The sequence below is a fragment of the Anoplopoma fimbria genome, chromosome 19 (genome assembly GCF_027596085.1).
Source record: "Anoplopoma fimbria isolate UVic2021 breed Golden Eagle Sablefish chromosome 19, Afim_UVic_2022, whole genome shotgun sequence".
Taxonomy (NCBI): domain Eukaryota; kingdom Metazoa; phylum Chordata; class Actinopteri; order Perciformes; family Anoplopomatidae; genus Anoplopoma; species Anoplopoma fimbria.
Window position 1 is genome coordinate 25281160 of NC_072467.1, and position 17128 is coordinate 25298287.

Below are 17128 nucleotides of genomic sequence, written 5' to 3' on the forward strand. Positions count from 1 at the left end.
CAGGGTGCACAGCATAATGTGCCACACAACAGCTGAGTCCTGGACTTTTCTGTGGCAACAACCTGAAATTGCTGAAGAGAGAGAGAGAGAGAGAGAGAGATGTTTCACTATGAATTCAAAAGAAACTGAAAAACTATATTAAAAGTGTTATCCCTTTATCCATTCAACTTAACATTACAGTCATACGGGTCAGATAATTTAGCACCACATAAGAATGTGTGCATGCACCGGGTTTAGGCTACATTTATATGTTTAACATTCAAACAGCAATAAAATATAAAATGCCAAGATCTAAGTTACAACAAAAGAACTAAGAACACCTGCAACTTTAAAGCGATGCATGCATGAACAATTATTATACAGTAACACGATATGCATTACTCTGATATGGGCCATTCTGCATGATTAGTACTTTTATCTGAGTACTGCAAGTATTATTTGATGCCTGTTCGTTAAGTCTTTTACTTGTACTGGTCAATTTTGAGAGAATTTTTGGAAAGAAAACATAAAAAATACACATTCAGGTGTTTACTTTACTACTTTGGCTGTATGCCTGGTCGGCCCCAAGAGAGGCCCTGACGGCCTGGTCGTCCTCCAGTTCGCCCCCCCGAGAGGGGTTCTGCCTGTCCGCCTTGGTTGCCTTCCTGTTCGCTCCCTCCAGAGGGGTTCTGCCTGTCCGCCTTGGTTGTCCTCCTGTTCGCCCCCTCCAGAAGGGTTCTGCCTGTCCGCCTTGGTTGCCCTCCTGTTCGCCCCCTCCAGAGGGGTTCTGCCTGTCCGCCTTGGTTGTCCTCCTGTTCGCCCCCTCCAGAGGGGTTCTGCCTCTCCGCCTTGGTTGCCCTCCTGTTCGCCCCCTCCAGAAGGGTTCTGCCTGTCCGCCTTGGTTGCCTTCCTGTTCGCCTGTTCGCTCCCTCCAGAGGGGTTCTGCCTGTCCGCCTTGGTTGTCCTCCTGTTCGCCCCCTCCAGAGGGGTTCTGCCTCTCCGCCTTGGTTGCCCTCCTGTTCGCCCCCTCCAGAAGGGTTCTGCCTGTCCGCCTTGGTTGCCTCCCTGTTCGCCCCCTCCAGAGGGGTTCTGCCTCTCCGCCTTGGTTGCCCTCCTGTTCGCCCCCTCCAGAGGGGTTCTGCCTCTCCGCCTTGGTTGCCCTCCTGTTCGCCCCCTCCAGAAGGGTTCTGCCTGTCCGCCTTGGTTGTCCTCCTGTTCGCCCCCTCCAGAGGGGTTCTGCCTCTCCGCCTTGGTTGCCCTCCTGTTCGCCCCCTCCAGAAGGGTTCTGCCTGTCCGCCTTGGTTGCCTTCCTGTTCGCTCCCTCCAGAGGGGTTCTGCCTGTCCGCCTTGGTTGTCCTCCTGTTCGCCCCCTCCAGAGGGGTTCTGCCTCTCCGCCTTGGTTGCCCTCCTGTTTGCCCCCTCCAGAAGGGTTCTGCCTGTCCGCCTTGGTTGTCCTCCTGTTCGCCCCCTCCAGAGGGGTTCTGCCTGTCCGCCTTGCCTCAGCCTTCAAGGATTCTGACTCTGCGGCGTCCCGGCCGACTCCTGACCCTTCGCCGTTCCTGCCGGCTCCTGTCCCGTCGGCGTTCCTGCCGTCTCCTGTCCCGTCGGCGTTCCGGCCCTTCGACTCCTGTCCCTGTCCCTTCGTTCCCGCCGACTCCCTGACCTGTCGGCGTTCCGGCCAACTCCTGACCCGTCGGCGTCCCTGCCGACTCCTGATCCGTCGCCGCCGTCCGGCCGACTCAAGACCCGTCGGCGCTCCGGCCGACTCCTTCCCGTCGGCGATCCAGCCGACTCCTGACCCATCAACGTTCCTGCCGACCCCTGACCCGTCGGCTTTCCTGCCGACTCCTTCACCTCCTGACCCGCCGGCTCCTGTCCGGCCCTTCACCTCTCCTGACCCGTCGGCTTCCGGCCGACTCCTGAAGACCCGTCGGCGATCCAGCCGACTCCTGACCCGTCAACGTTCCTCCGCCGACCCCTGACTCCTCCTGACCCGTCGGCTTTCCTGCCGACTCCTTCACCTCCTGACCCGTCGGCTTTCATGCCGACTCCTTCACCTCCTGAACCGTCGGCTCTCCGGCCGACTCCTGACTTGACTCCTTCTCGGCGGCTCCGGCCGACTCCTGCACCTCCTGACCCGTCGTTAAATGTTAAATGAGTCTTTTACTTGTACTGGTCAATTTTGAGATTATTTTTTAGACAAGTGGAAAGAAAACATAAAAAATACACATTCAGGTGTTTACTTTACTACTTTGGCTGTATGTCTAATTAGGTATAAAACCTAATTTGCAGTGTCTTCAAAATGTATGTAATAATACAAAACATATCTTTAAATTATGTTTTCTCTAAATCAGTTTTTTCTCAGACTCTGATCCATAAATCTTCACTTCAGTACCTCTAACATTCACCAAATTTTGCAGTTTAATTTTGGAGAGATGATGAGGAATAATCCGATGGAATTAAGGATGCATGAATGCACATTAAAGGGAGGACAGATCATGGGTGAGAGAGCACAGGTTAGGTTAGCTTTCTTAATGAACAATTGTTTTTTACAGGATATGATATAATTGCAGGAATATGTTACAAAGGTGCTTGTCAGAGGCTATGATTTTATTTCATTTTATTTAATTGTATTTCATTTTATCTCATTTAATTTAGTTTAGTTTTGTTTTATTTGATTTCAATAAGAAAACATGGCACATTATTTCATTTTATTTTATTTTATTTTATTTAATTGCATTTAATTTTATCTAATTTAATTTAGTTTAGTTTGGTTTTATTTGATTTCAATAAGAAAACATGGCACATTATTTAATTTAATTTAATTTAATTTAATTTAATTTAATTTAATTTAATTTAATTTAATTTAATTTTATTTAATTGCATTTAATTTTATCTAATTTAATTTAGTTTAGTTTAGTTTAGTTTGGTTTTATTTGATTTCAATAAGAAAACATGGCACATTATTTAATTTAATTTAATTTAATTTAATTTAGTTTAATTTAATTTTATTTTATTTTATTTAATTGCATTTAATTTTATCTAATTTAATTTAGTTTAGTTTAATTTAGTTTAGTTTAGTTTTGTTTTATTTGATTTCAATAAGAAAACATGGCACATTATTTAATTTAATTTAATTTTATCTAATTTAATTTAGTTTAGTTTAGTTTTGTTTTATTTGATTTCAATAAGAAAACATGGCACATTATTTTATTTTATTTTACTTTACTTTACTTTACTTTAATTTAATTTAATTTAATTTAATTTAATTTAATTTAATTTAATTTAATTTAATTTAATTTAATTTAATTTAATTTAATTTAATTTAATTTAATTTAATGAGTAAGAAAGACTGTCATTCTATTCTCTGACACACCCTCCGGAGCAGTAGGTGGCGGTAATGCGCCAACAAACTGGACGCCAACCGCCATAAAACCAGAAGAAGAAGAAGAAACGCGTCACATGACCGGAAATCCCATCCACATCCCACGATCTGTCCTCCGTGCAGAACGGTACCGACAGATCTACAGACAGACAGAGCTACAGACAGGCCTACCGACAGACCTACCGACAGACTGCGCAGAATGCGGCGTCTGTGCTCCGTCCAGCAGAAGATCCCGTGTGTCTTCATGACGCAGGTGAAGGAGGGACAGTCCAGGAAACGGGACAGCCAGGTGAGAGCAGCGGACTCAGCCTTTATTTTATTTTATTTTATTTTATTGCATTTAATTTTATCTAATTTAATTTAATTTAATTTAATTTAATTTAAATTTAATTTAATTTAATTTAATTTAATTTAGTTTAGTTTAGTTTAATTTATTTAATTTAATTTAATAAGAAAATTTATTTAATTTAATTTAATTTAATTTAATTAATTTAATTTAATTTAATTTAATTTAATTAATTAATTTAATTTAATTTAGTTTAATTTAATCTAATTTAATTTAGTTTAGTTTAGTTTTGTTTTATTTGATTTCAATAAGAAAACATGGCACATTATTTAATTTAATTAAATTAAATTTAATTGCATTTAATTTAATTTAATTTTATTTAATTTTATCTAATTTAATTTAGTTTAGTTTAGTTTAATTTGATTTCAATAAGAAAACATGGCACATTATTTAATTTTATTTAATTTTTTATTTAATTTTATCTAATTTAATTTAATTTAGTTTAGTTTAGTTTTGTTTTATTTGATTTCAATAAGAAAACATGGCAGATTATTTAATTTAATTTAATTTAATTTAATTGCATTTAATTTTATCTAAGTTAATTTAGTTTGGTTTAGTTTAGTTTGGTTTTATTTGATTTCAATAAGAAAACATGGCACATTATTTAATTTAATTTAATTTAATTTAATTTATTTCAATTTAATTTTATCTAATTTAATTTAGTTTGGTTTAGTTTAGTTTTAGTTTTATTTGATTTCAATAAGAAAACATGGCACATTATTTAATTTAATTTAATTAATTTAGTTTAGTTTAGTTTTGTTTTATTTGATTTCAATAAGAAAACGTGGCACATTATTTTATTTTACTTTCCTTTACTTTACTTTATTTAATTTAATTTAATTTAATTGCATTTAATTATATCTAATTTAATTTAGTTTAGTTTTGTTTTATTTGATTTCAATAAGAAAACATGGCACATTATTTCATTTTATTTCATTTTATTTAATTTAAGCCTGGTGACGCATGCACACATTCTTATGTGGTGCTAAATTATCTGACCCGTATGACTGTAATGTTAAGTTGAATGGATAAAGGGATAACACTTTTAAGATAGTTTTTCAGTTTCTTTTGAATTCATAGTGAAACATCTCTCTCTCTCTCTCTCTCTCTCTCTCTTCAGCAATTTCAGGTTGTTGCCACAGAAAACGTGAACCCTGTGGCTCTGGAGGCAAACATTGATTGTGCACTCGCCACGGAGAAACTAGACGGCACTTGCTGTTATGTTACGGTTTATAAAGGTGAGTTTATTAATCTCTCAGAATGATAGGCATCATTAACGCTCTCTTGGGCAAGGCACTGCAGGGGTTTGTATTTGCAATATGCTGTATGTTTTCTCATTTAACAATACAAAAAAGATATTCTTTTAAATCTTTCTGTTTCATATATTCATCAAGTTACGTGCCTTACGAGCATTGATACAAATATCCTCTTTCTATAAAAAGGAGGTAACAATGAAGGTGACTAAATTGATCATTTTTTTCTTTTTCTTTCAGTGGTCATGACTCAAGCTGAATGATGTTTTATCTTCTTCCTGCAGATCAACCTCATCTCTGGGCTCGACTCGACAGGAAACCCAACAAACAAGCAGAGAAGAGGTTCAAAAAGTATCGGCACTCTAACCAGAGCTGTAAAGGTATTCAAGCTTCAGTTACCAAAGTCCATGTTTAGTTTGTGTTAATGTTTAATTAGGATCCCCGTGAAACAAAGCATTCCAGCAGCTGCTGCTCTCCCTGGGGTCCACAAAATACAGGTCACACAGTGACAATGCAACTATAAGAAAGTACATCATCATAACATTACTGAAGAAACAGGACAAGACTAAAGCACAAACACAGACAAGAAAACTCTTGACGATTCAATAATCAGAATATTCAAAATATGTAATTCTGATTGTGGGTAAATCATGTTTTAAGCTCTCGGTGTGAACACTACATGTCGGACTGTTGCTATATACTACATGTCGGACTGTTGCTATATATATATATATATATATATATATATATATATATATATATATATATATATATATATATATATATATATATATATATATATATATATATATATATATATATATTTCTACAGGAATGTTGGACTAGTTTATTTCTTTTTTCCAGGTTTCACGTGGAACGTAGGGGAGGATTTTAAGACGGTGCCGGAGACGTGGATCCCGGCTCACAGAGTGAAACATCACAATGGACATCCAGTGCCCGATGAAAATGGACACATTCCAGGTCCTGAAGTTAAACCATTACACATCAATTAAAGTAAAGATAACTTTTGAAATTATGAATCACTTTTACTGCAAATGTTTCACTGAAGGCCACATTAGTTTACCCTCGTGAGATTTTACCTAAAGTGATTATTACAAAGTATTAGTACTTTGAATTCCCAAACATTAACACCATTAAAGAGAACAAACGGCTATGTTTCATTTTCATAAAATCAATGAGTTTGGGTTTCATTCCAACACAATTGCTTGTCGCTTTAATTGAAGGCTTTCGTTTTAAAGGATTCTGTTATTCTGCAGAATTGTTGCTTTTTTTTTTTTCTTTTTCAAAAGAAGCATGTTCCAAAAGTTTTTGTGTGTTTTATGCATTTGTAATAAAAACATTTTTAAATAATATCCAAATACTGACATTTTTAAAACTCAAAAACTACCAAAACGAAAAACACAGAATAGTCAAATATTTGGGTCCTGGTGGAAATGTTATTTTTTTTCTGTCATTGTGGATGCTGCTGCCTGCTGATGTAGTGATTTGGTCCTTTTGTACTGTTCAGGCTGGGTTCCAGTGGAGAAGGACAACAAGCAGTACTGCTGGCACGCCTCTGTGGTGGATTCTGAAGCCCGGGCGGCTCTTGTTCTCAGGCCCTGCGCTGAAGATGAAGACATGCTAGAAGTTGCATCAGTCCAGTTGGCCGACCTCCTGGAACAAACGCTGGAGCTCATTGGGACCAACGTCAACGGAAACCCTTATGGTAATGCATTTATATTACTTTTGCAAGCACTTACACATCACTCCACACAGAATACATCTGCTCGCCCAAGCAAAATTGTAGCCTGCAAGGAGAAAAACATGTTTCGAGCTCAAGGAGGAATATCATAAAAATGTCATAAAAAAAGTCATACTATGGCATGCCATGAAATTTTCCCCAAAAAAGTCATAGTATTCATGTAAAAGCCATCAAAAAGGTCACACTCTAGTATGCCATAACATTTCACAAAAAACATCATAGTATAGCATGTCTCAAAAATTGTCAGCAATATAGTCATACTGTAGCATGTCATAAAAAATGTCAAGAAATATCATAAAAAATGTAGCTAAAAGTCTAAGTATAGTAGGTCATGTAAAAGCCATCTTAAAAGTCACACTATAGTATGACATGGAAAAATGTCATCAAAAAGTCATACTATGGCAAAAATATCATAATATAGTATGCTATAAATTTCACAAAAAATTTCAAATAATGTTCTGAAAATGTCTAAGTATAGAATGTTTAAAAAAAATTAGTATGTAATCAAAATGGCATCAAAAAGTCACACTATAGGATGTCTTAAAAAAAGAATGTCCTTAAAAAACATCATAGCATAGTATTCAATAAACTAGCCATCAAAAAAGACATGTCACCAAAATAAATAACGTAGTATCATAAAAATATCCTCAAAAATATCACAGTACATTATGTCTAAAACAAGTCATACTACAGCTTGTCATGAAATTGTTAAAAAAGAATACAATAGTGTGCCAAAAATACGGCATCAGAAAATATCATATATAGTATATAGAATGTTGCAAACAATTTTATCAAAAAAAGGTCATACTATGGCATGTCATGAAATTGTCAAAAAAGTTCCTAGTATAGTAGGTAGGTCATATAAAAGCCATCAAAAAAGTCACAATATAGTAGGTCATAAAAGTATCATAAAGTATGCCGTGAAATATTCGAAAAAATGTCATAGTATGACATGAAAAATGTCATCAAAAAGTCACACTATTGTATGTCATGAAAATGTCACAAAAATATCATAGTATAGTATGTCGAAAAAAAGTTATCAATAAGTCATACTATAGCATATCCTGAAATCTTCACTAAAAATGTAATATAGGGTGGTAAAACATGAAGAATGTTCAGTTCCCCTTTAACACCAAGTATCCCAGCAGTAACAGAAGTTGTCCCATCAGGTTTGGGGAGTAAGAAGCAGCCCGTCCACTGTCTGGTGTCACATGGGAGTGTCAGAATCAAATCCCCTCCACCAGTAGACTTCCAGCAGCTGTGCTCCTGGTTCCAGGAGAGTCCCGAGGGCCGAGTGGAGGGCATCGTGTGGCACTGCAACGACGGCACACTCATTAAGGCAAGAAAAAAAACCTCCACATACATCGACCCGATCATTTAACGAGAATGTTTTTAATCATCTGTTGTGTCTCCAGGTTCATCGTCATCACCTGGGACTGAGGTGGCCGGACGGGGAAACCTCCCTCGCTGACAGGACGGTGGTCATTCACGTTGATGAATACAAGGACAGCAAAGGCTTGTTCTCATTCTTCTCCTCGCTAAACGGACACTGTTTCAGTCGACTGCTGGACGTTAAGTTTACTATGTAAACGCAGTACGAGACTATGACACTTTGACCTTTTTTCTCCCCTGAAGCTTCTGCTGAGACCGTGTAAGTATTTGTCTCTTTAACGACAGCCAAATGTTTTACCGCCAATAATTCCAGATGACATTTGATTTGCAGAAATGTGTACAGCTTTAATTTAAAAAAGAAAATAATAACTGACCAAACGGACATGTTTAAGCAGCATGAATTGTTCAAAATGTTCCATCTCTTTCATTGCCAAGTGAAGCATAAACGACGAGAATGTAAACATTTATATTTATGTGCTTTTTATTCAACAGTCTGCTTTATTGACATCTATAAAAAATAAAGAAATATAAAGAAATAAATATGCTAGTCATTTAAAGGCACAGTAACCCTGAGTTAACTGACGGACACGTTGGGCAGTTCAGGTTTTACTCCGAACTGATCACAGACCTTCTTCAGCTGCTCCTCCAGCAGAATGTTCTTCTTGACCTCTACATTGTAATTGTATTTTAAGTCTTCAATCTCTTCAAAAAACGTGGGGTCAAAGTTCTCCAGTTCCTTCTTCAGCTTTTTAACCTCCGTCTGAAGTTTTGTTTTCTCCGCTTCGGCTGCCAGCAGAATGCGTTTGAGCTTCACGTGGTCTGAGAATACAAAAGGAGAGAAAACGATAAGAATCATGTCTCTGCATTGTTGGATTACAAACAGATGGATTTGCAATCGTGTGTTTGGAGGTCACCTAGTTTGGAAGATGATTCCCCGTATCGCTCACTGTACTGGTTCAGCCTTTGTTTCAGTTCTGTGTTCTCCTTCTCCAGATCAGTGTTGACCGACCTTAAGACAAGACAAACAACATACAGTTTCTCAGGATGGAGATCTAAAAGTATTCACAGTCTAAAAGTGACTTTTCACTGACATAGTAAATTATGATTTTTTTTTATAACTTTTTACTACATACTAAAGCCTGACTTATTACAACATACTAATTTATGACTTTTATTTACTTTTCATGACATAATATACTTTGACTTTTAACAACATACTATAACCTTTTTTTTACCTTTTTACTACATACTATATTATGACATACTATAGTATGACTTTTTTTAGTTTTTTGACATAATATACTATGACTTAACAACATACTATACAATTACCTTTTTTTATTTTTTACGACATTCTACACTATGACTTTCTTTTTTACTTTTTGCAGCATACTAAACTACGACTTTTTTTTAGTTTTAACGACATACTATACTATGACTTTATACAACATACTATAGTATGACTTTATACAACATACTATAGTATGACTTTATACAACATACTATAGTATGACTTTTTATACAACTATGACTTTATACAACATACTATACATGACTTTATACAACATATGACTTTACTATACTATGACTTTATACAACATATATAGTATGACTTTATACAACATACTACTATACAACATACTATAGTATGACTTTTTAATGCCATAACATACTATGACTTTGCATGTCATACTATACTTTTTATAATACTATACTATGACATACATACTATGACTTTGACATTATACTATACTTTAACATTTTTATGACATACTTTACTCTGAATTTCAAAAGAAAATTTAAACACATCTATATTATCACTACTACACATCGACAGAACACTTAACGAACCTCATTGTCTGGAACTCCTTGGTGAGTCCTCCTCCCGTCTTTGCAGTGACAGGAAAACTCTTCAACATGTCAACCTAAGAAAGGAGAAACCCATTTTTTTACAGCACTTTTCTAAACATTTGTTTCCCAGTTTGTTGAGAGTTGAGATAGCAAACCAACAAAAACAAGTCTGTACTTGAATGTGCTCATAAAAGTAAATGCACCTCCCTGTTAAATGTAATAGTGATCTAGCCTTTACCTGGTCTTCAAGTTGTCGGATGCTTATCTGAGCTCTCTCCTCGCACTCTTTCATCTTCTTCAGCTGTTGTTTGAGTTCAGACAGACTGGAGGTCTTCTCGGAGAGCTCCTTCTCCAGCTCCTTCATCTTGTTCTCAAACATTCTGTGGATGGAAGTGAAGCAACCAGCGGCTCAGACTCTGGAGACTGAATCCTTCATTAATGAGTCCCCCGAATAGTTCTTAATTGCTACAATTTGACCAACTGTCAAACCTTTTCAATTTGTTCTGAACAACCAGTAAAATAATGGAGTGGATTAAAAAGTTGGACAAAGTTTGCTGACCTTGTAATCACAGATGCCTTCCAGGTCTTACTGTTCAGTCCTTCGGTGATGGGTTTGGATAGAGCTGCCTGCAGTCTTTGCTTGGTTTCTTCCAGCTCTGCCTCAAGCTTCTCGTTCGTCACTTCCAGACTCACCTTGGTCTCTCTCAGCCTTTGTGCAGCTTCCATTTCCTGTAACATTATGAAACCAGCATATCCAGGTTGGATCAAAAAAAACATGTATTCAGAGGGATTTATTATAAATAAGAAATCCTTAAAATAATAAACTCTGTCATAAAAAACAAGCATTGGAATTAAATGAAATCTCTTTATTACTTATTACTGGAGTTGATCGCTCATTTCAACTTGCCCATATAAAGTATCTACCGGACAAACATCTTCTGAAAAAAAGATTTCTTGCTGCCATTAAAATTAAAAATAGACTATGAAGACACTGTACACTTTGCATAATTGTACTATGTCTTGCACAAACAAGTTTAAACAAGTATTTGTGTGTATATATTTTTAACTTAATGAGTCTGAACAAAGACAAATTTCCATCGCTTTGTGACCGACAGAGTTTTTTAAGATACCGAATCAAACGTGTATGTATTATCAGTACAGACTTTAAAATATTACTCACCACCTACAAAGCCCTCAACAACCTGGCCCTTCCCTACCTTTCAGACCTCCTCCCCCTCCACGCCCCAACCCGTTGCCTCAGGTCCGCCGGCGCAGACACTCTGAAGACCATCAGGACCAAGCGCCGGACCTGGGGTGACAGGGCCTTCTCAGTTGCTGCACCCTCCCTCTGGAACGCCCTCCCCATCCACATCCGTCAGGCTCCCACCCTATCATCATTCAAACAAGCCCTCAAAACCCACCTCTTCAAACTCGCCTTCACCTGCTAACCCCTGCTCCCTTTCCCTCGCTACCCTCCACTACATGACTCATTCCGCACAGCTTCTCCAGTTTTCTTTTTTTTTTTTTTTTTTTTTAAATGTTCTGTTTGTTTGTTTTGTTTGCTCCTTTGTGTTCTTTTTTTTGTTTTGTTTGTCTTCGCCCCATGTAAAGCGTCTTTGGGTATCTAGAAAAGCGCTATATAAAATTAAAGTATTATTATTATTATCTCATTCTAGTAACTAAATACTAAGATACTAACTTTTAAATAGAAAATATTAAGTATTACAATGTTTTCCTTCAGAGACTGCTTTAGAATATTTACAATTTACTGTGGAACTAACGGAACATGAGGAGTCACCCTTTTGATCTCCTTGCGTAGACGTTCGTTCTCCATTACTATTTTCTCCAGTCCTTTGGTTTTAGATTCAAGTTTGGAATTCAGCTCAGCTTCACTTCGACTCTTCAGTTTCTCACAGTCACTCTAGAAAAAAATATATATATATTTGACGTCAGCTGTGGTTACAGAATACATAATTTAAGAAACTTGTCCGAGAGAATTTATATTAAACGTAAGACACGATGTGGTCAACAACCTTTAGTTTTTCATTTTCCTGCTCCAAGGCAGTGACCTTCTCTTGATGTGCAGGTGCGCTGGATTTCTTTAGCGTCTCATTTTCCCTCTGCACCCTCTCCACCACCTTCTTCATCAACCCGATGGTCTTCTCGAGTTCAGGTACGGTTTTACCGCTGTGACCGGCCTGATAAGGGAAACAATACAAATCACTTTTATGATCTACAGTTGAGACAGGAGGTTGGTGAATAAAATGTTGAAGAGTGAACTAGGTGGATTTGCTGCTATCCAATTCTGTGTCTTTGCTTATTTGTTTTTTCTGGAATTTTTTCATCTACCATATAGACAGGTATAGTTTTTATTTCTTGTCATTTCTGGGAGAATACTAATTTGCATAGAAAGAACAGGTGACTTAAGGTTAACGTACTCCACGTATATGTGTCAGCTTCTTCTCCACCTCTGCTTTTTCCTTTTTCAGCGCGTTGCACATCTCCTTAAGGTCTGCAACCTGATTCTGGGGAAAAAAGAGAAAATATATTTAGAAACTTATAAACACACTTTTACCAAAAACTCTTGCTCTTACCTAAATAAATACTGTGATGTACCTTTAAAGTTAATATCTGTGGTTCTTCAAATTTGTGTTAAGTAGTTTTCAAAGTTTGTTAAGTAATGTTAAGTTTATATGACTCATTAACTTCACTTTTAAAGCTAAATGTAATTATTTTTGTGCGGCATTTGTAAATTGTTCTATATTTCTTAAAAAAAAGATAAGAAGAAACTGAATTTCATTATGACAAATGACGTCAGCTCTCATTGAAATGTCTTTAAAGAAATACAGGTTGATATTTTTGGAGATTTACCTTTTTTTACTTTCTTTCTGAGAGTTGGATGAGAGGATTTATACCACTCTTATGTCTAAATATGAAGCTTTAACCTGCTGCTCAACGCTAAGACAAAGAAAGTGGCAAACAGCTAGCCTGGCTATGTCTGCAGGTAAAAAGATCTGCATAGCAACCCTAATAAACATTTCATATCTGTTTTTTTGTTTTTTTTAAGGTGCACCAAAACCGAAGAGTAAGTTGTGGTGACACAGGGGGGACTGGAAAATATGGGGATACTACTTGATCTTAAGCTAAATGAAGCTAAGCTAAGCTAGGCTAATCATCTCCTCGCTCCACCTTAATAGTTACTGTACTGGGCATAAGAGCGATATCGATCCTCTCAGTTGAGGTTATGCGTGCCTTGAGTCTTGGTAAGTCTTTGTTGGTCTGCTCCAGCTGAAAGCGCAGCTCCAGGTTCTCAGAGGCCAGCTTGAGGTTTTCTTTTTGGAGGTCCTGATCTCTCTGTGAGGGAGTGCCAGTGCCTCGCCCCGATGTCTACAGGAAGTCAAATACACTTAATCAGCCTGATGTATTATCGAAAACACCACGATGGGTGTAACACTGCTGTGGAGGAAAAGAGGGAATCCTCAAACACAAAAGCTCTATGGGAGAGTAAAACATAAGGTCTTGTCCTTGGGGCCACGAGACTGTCTCTACCTACATACGACCACGGACACCTTTCGACCCTAACAGAGAATGCAGAGAAAACACCACCACACTAACAAGCCACTCACTACTCACTTTTCATAAAGCTTTGCTCTGCCACATCTACCTACCAATGCTATCACAACACTACCTGTTCAGCTGGGTGTCTACAGAAGCCTGGAGTACCTTCAGATATCTAAGAGATCTGCTCTCTGGTTTTCGTAAGCGGTCCTTCCTTTTTTTACTGATAAACCTCTCGGGGAGTATTGAGCTGGAGTCCGCATCTGGCTCTGCTGATGAGGACTGCTCAGGGTTATCCTCTTCTGTCACCCCATTTGTAGTCTCAACCACCTCATCCCATTCCTCAGCCTCTTCTGGCCTGTTTTCTCTGTTTTCTTCATCATTATCAGTTTGGTTTCCTTCACCAACACACCCTTTATTAGCGGTCTCACCCTCGGCTGCTGCCGGGGCTGGCTCAGAGGATGACATAACGGATCCTGGTCTTCCTGAAGGATCCTCAGGCTCGGACTCACTTCCTTTTGTGGTATGCGTTTCTTCATCTTCTTCAACCACATCGAGTTCGGAACCAAATGGGACGTCTTGAGTACTTTCTAGAATATCAGCTTCACCTTCTTTGACATCATCTGTACCCACATCCTCTTGTTCGGTCGTGTCTGCTGCTGTGCTTTCTGCAACATTAGGAATCAGTTGTTCTTGTTCAGTGCAAACATCCTCTGCTCCACCAGAGCTGGTTTGGGTTTCTCTCGCTTCATGGCTTCGCTGTGGCTTCTGCTGTTCGTCAGCAGAGTCTTCATCAGCTTCGTAGCATACAGACCGGCTGTAGGATTCAGCAGGAGGGGGTGCTGCATTGCCTTTACACGATCCACCCCCAACATTAAAAGTGACAGAACAAATCCCCGGTGAAGCCCAAGAGGGGGAGCTTTTAGCCTTCACACACAATGAATCAGATTAAATCCATTGAAGGAGAAAGATAAAGAAAGAGAGTAAAGAATGAATGGAGAGATTAAAGAATCTCTGGCTCCTTAAAATATAACACATCACACAAAGAGGTTCAAGTTGTCTTGATCAGTTCATGTAGTGATGTATTGTGGAGTACCTACTGTTCAACCTAAAGTGCATGTAAATAATTACAGCTTACATTATCAATGAACCTAAATTCATTTTACATTATAAAATCGATTCATTGTTTAGTCTAAAAAAACAGATAAGAAAAATGCCCATCACAAGTTCCAAGAGCCAAAGCTGATGACTTCTATAAGCCTAAAATATGAATTTGAAAACTATATAAAACAGATTATGACATTTGAGAAGCAGGAATCAAAAAAATATTTGAAAGGAAAAAAATACATGATTAACAAACTCATTCAAAAAAGATGACAAATAAAAAAATAAACTAATCGTTCAAGTGAAATACTTATCAGCATGTTTTTATTGCTCTGTGATTAATCAGTAAATTTCTCTCTAAATCCTTCACATTCACAACAATCCTCATGTGTCGGTGTGGTTGAGTACTTACAGAGGGTCTTGACGGCGGCTCTTTGGGTATCTGGCTCTCTGCGGAGTGGAGTCTCTCTTCCAGGTAGCGGTTCCTCAGGGTCAGAGTCTCCATGGCGTCATCCCGAGGTAAAGCCTGGTGCTGTCTGCAAAGAGACAGGAGGATGATACTTATCACAAATACAGTTTACATTAGTGCTTGACAATATAAATACATTTACCATACAAGAAGTAGTTTCAAGTTCGCTTTATCATAATAAAAAATATTATTATTAATATTACTATATTCTAATAATATTATTTTATTATTTCCTGTCAAGTTTACTATTACTTTGATAGTTAATATTATTGTTATACTGTATAACTTTAAGCTTAATAGTGACTACTAGAGATTTACATTTTTTATAGCCCGATACAGATATCTGATTTTCTAAAAGCTTGACTTTTGCAGTGCGGCAGATGCAAGTGTGTGAATGTGACCGGTAAACAATCTGACGGGGGAATCAATCGGCAGCCGATCTGATTATTGCATCTCATGTTACTATGTTTGAAACGTTAAATAAGATATTAATATATTGCTCTCAGACTTTAATATAGTTTCTCTATTACAGAAAGCCGAGAACGGCCATGCTTGTAATTATTTTTCTAATGCCATCATCTCGGGAACACGAGTTAAGTATTTAGTTATGTCAAGATCACGGGTAAATATGCACTGACTTTCGAAAAACAAAAATTTCTCCAGACAACAAGATAATTAATCACGAGAGAGAACTCAAAATCTTTTGTCATTTCATCAGACTTCACGATCACGGAACAGTAAGCCAAGGCATGAAATGTGTAATTGAAAGAGATTATCCTTCATCTGACATTTGAATCAGTTGCTGTAGTTGCCAAGACGCCACCTGTGCATGTTGTCATGGCTCCCCTGATCTCCGACATAAGTAATCAGTAAACCTTTGGTTTTCTCCTGATTAAGGGTCCATTATCTTGTTATCTTGAGATGAGATCATTAAAAAAAATTATTGCGAGCCGACCGCTTGCTTGCTTTCGGCCAAAATACTTCAGTCATTTGGCAATTTCTTCAAAATGTTTATCCAATAATGGTGATTAGATCAAATAAAATATTGCAGATAATTACAGAGCAGAATTCCATGAAATTTAGAAATACCAGTTGTTATTGCGCAGATTGGAGTGATATCCAGTAAGCTTTCAGTTTAACCTCAGGGTTGTAATCAGCTAAACTCAACAGTAACACTTTTTGAAAAGACATATTTGTATTTGTTTTTTTTATAGTTTTATTTTTATTTTTCTTATTCTGTATTGAGAGGGTCCTTCAATACAACTACAGTACTGAACAGCTTTAACGCGTCCATCACAATATTGATTTACAAACTTGAAACCAAGCTTCTTGTGTAGAAATACAATTTGGATTAACGTTTTGTAAAGCCCATCGTACTGTGTTGAATCTTTTTGTATATGAGGTGCTTTTTGAATGTAATGAAATTGATATTATTATGTAAATTCAGCACATTGTTTAAATGGGCCTACTGTTCATCAATGTGTCTTAAAAGTGCAAAGAAAGGTTAAATATAATATCTCAAAAGAAATGTTCAAAATGTTCAAAATGCTCAGATTTTCATGTCTTGTTCTGGATTATTTTAAAGACTGCTTCATACTTTATGGTGAGGATCTGTGTCTCCAGGTCCGAGTTCTTCTTCTTCAGCTCTTCCATCTCTTTCTCTATTTCGGTGGATCGCACTCCCACCACCTGATCGGCAGTCACACCTCGACCCTTCAGCTTTCTCTGCAGTGCACTCTTCTCTTGTTCCAGTCTGCATTCACATTTAAAAACAGTATGTCAATAGAAGGGCTAGAAATGTGGAAACGTACACATTAACAAACTTGAGAGTGGTTGTGGCTTTCCATAGTCAGTTTGAATTCTGTCGTTTTTTAAAGCTACTGGCACAGAATAGTTGAAAACAACTTAATGTTAGCATAAGCTCCTTGGGAATTGACAGATAACGTACTGCTGTATGGCCAAACTTTCCACCTTCCCTCCTTAAAAACAATACCCTCTTATTATTATTAGAGCTGAAACGATTAGTCAA

The 17128-nt window shown here is 37.5% G+C and overlaps 2 protein-coding genes across 3 annotated transcripts in view; one reads left to right on the top strand and one right to left on the bottom strand.

The window, feature by feature from the left end:
• Nucleotides 1-3454: 3454 nt before the first annotated feature.
• rlig1 (RNA 5'-phosphate and 3'-OH ligase 1) lies at nucleotides 3455-8641 on the top strand. 2 transcript variants are annotated; one of them, XM_054619862.1, is made up of 7 exons: nucleotides 3455-3653; nucleotides 4831-4948; nucleotides 5248-5343; nucleotides 5828-5944; nucleotides 6492-6689; nucleotides 7895-8064; nucleotides 8141-8641. In XM_054619862.1, the coding sequence occupies exons 1-7, from the start codon at nucleotides 3564-3566 to the stop codon at nucleotides 8312-8314; spliced, it is 963 nt and encodes a 320-aa protein (XP_054475837.1). In that variant the 5' UTR covers nucleotides 3455-3563; the 3' UTR covers nucleotides 8315-8641. The 2 variants fall into 2 exon arrangements, with proteins under 2 accessions (XP_054475837.1, XP_054475839.1); XM_054619864.1 differs by lacking the exon at nucleotides 3455-3653 and having other exon boundaries at nucleotides 4864-4948; nucleotides 5204-5343.
• Nucleotides 8642-8690: 49 nt separating this feature from the next.
• Nucleotides 8691-17128, bottom strand: part of cep290 (centrosomal protein 290) — a 38801-nt gene continuing 30363 nt past the window's right edge. The window contains exons 41-51 of the mRNA XM_054619633.1: nucleotides 16697-16852; nucleotides 15043-15166; nucleotides 13221-13355; nucleotides 12407-12493; nucleotides 12002-12166; nucleotides 11767-11889; nucleotides 10528-10697; nucleotides 10207-10348; nucleotides 9969-10042; nucleotides 9032-9126; nucleotides 8691-8936 (exon numbers count right to left, since the gene is read on the bottom strand). Coding sequence (XP_054475608.1) covers nucleotides 8692-8936; nucleotides 9032-9126; nucleotides 9969-10042; nucleotides 10207-10348; nucleotides 10528-10697; nucleotides 11767-11889; nucleotides 12002-12166; nucleotides 12407-12493; nucleotides 13221-13355; nucleotides 15043-15166; nucleotides 16697-16852 — 1516 coding nt within the window. The 3' untranslated portion in view covers nucleotide 8691. The remainder of the gene's footprint in view (nucleotides 8937-9031; nucleotides 9127-9968; nucleotides 10043-10206; nucleotides 10349-10527; nucleotides 10698-11766; nucleotides 11890-12001; nucleotides 12167-12406; nucleotides 12494-13220; nucleotides 13356-15042; nucleotides 15167-16696; nucleotides 16853-17128) is intronic.

Excerpts from the sequence above, each read along its gene's own strand:
- rlig1 (XM_054619862.1), top strand. The coding sequence starts at position 3,564 with ATGCGGCGTCTGTGCTCCGTCCAGCAGAAGATCCCGTGTGTCTTCATG. Across the intron at positions 3,654-4,830 it reads CCAGGAAACGGGACAGCCAG|CAATTTCAGGTTGTTGCCAC; the intron begins GTGAGAGCAGCG and ends CTCTCTCTTCAG. Across the intron at positions 8,065-8,140 it reads ACGACGGCACACTCATTAAG|GTTCATCGTCATCACCTGGG; the intron begins GCAAGAAAAAAA and ends TTGTGTCTCCAG.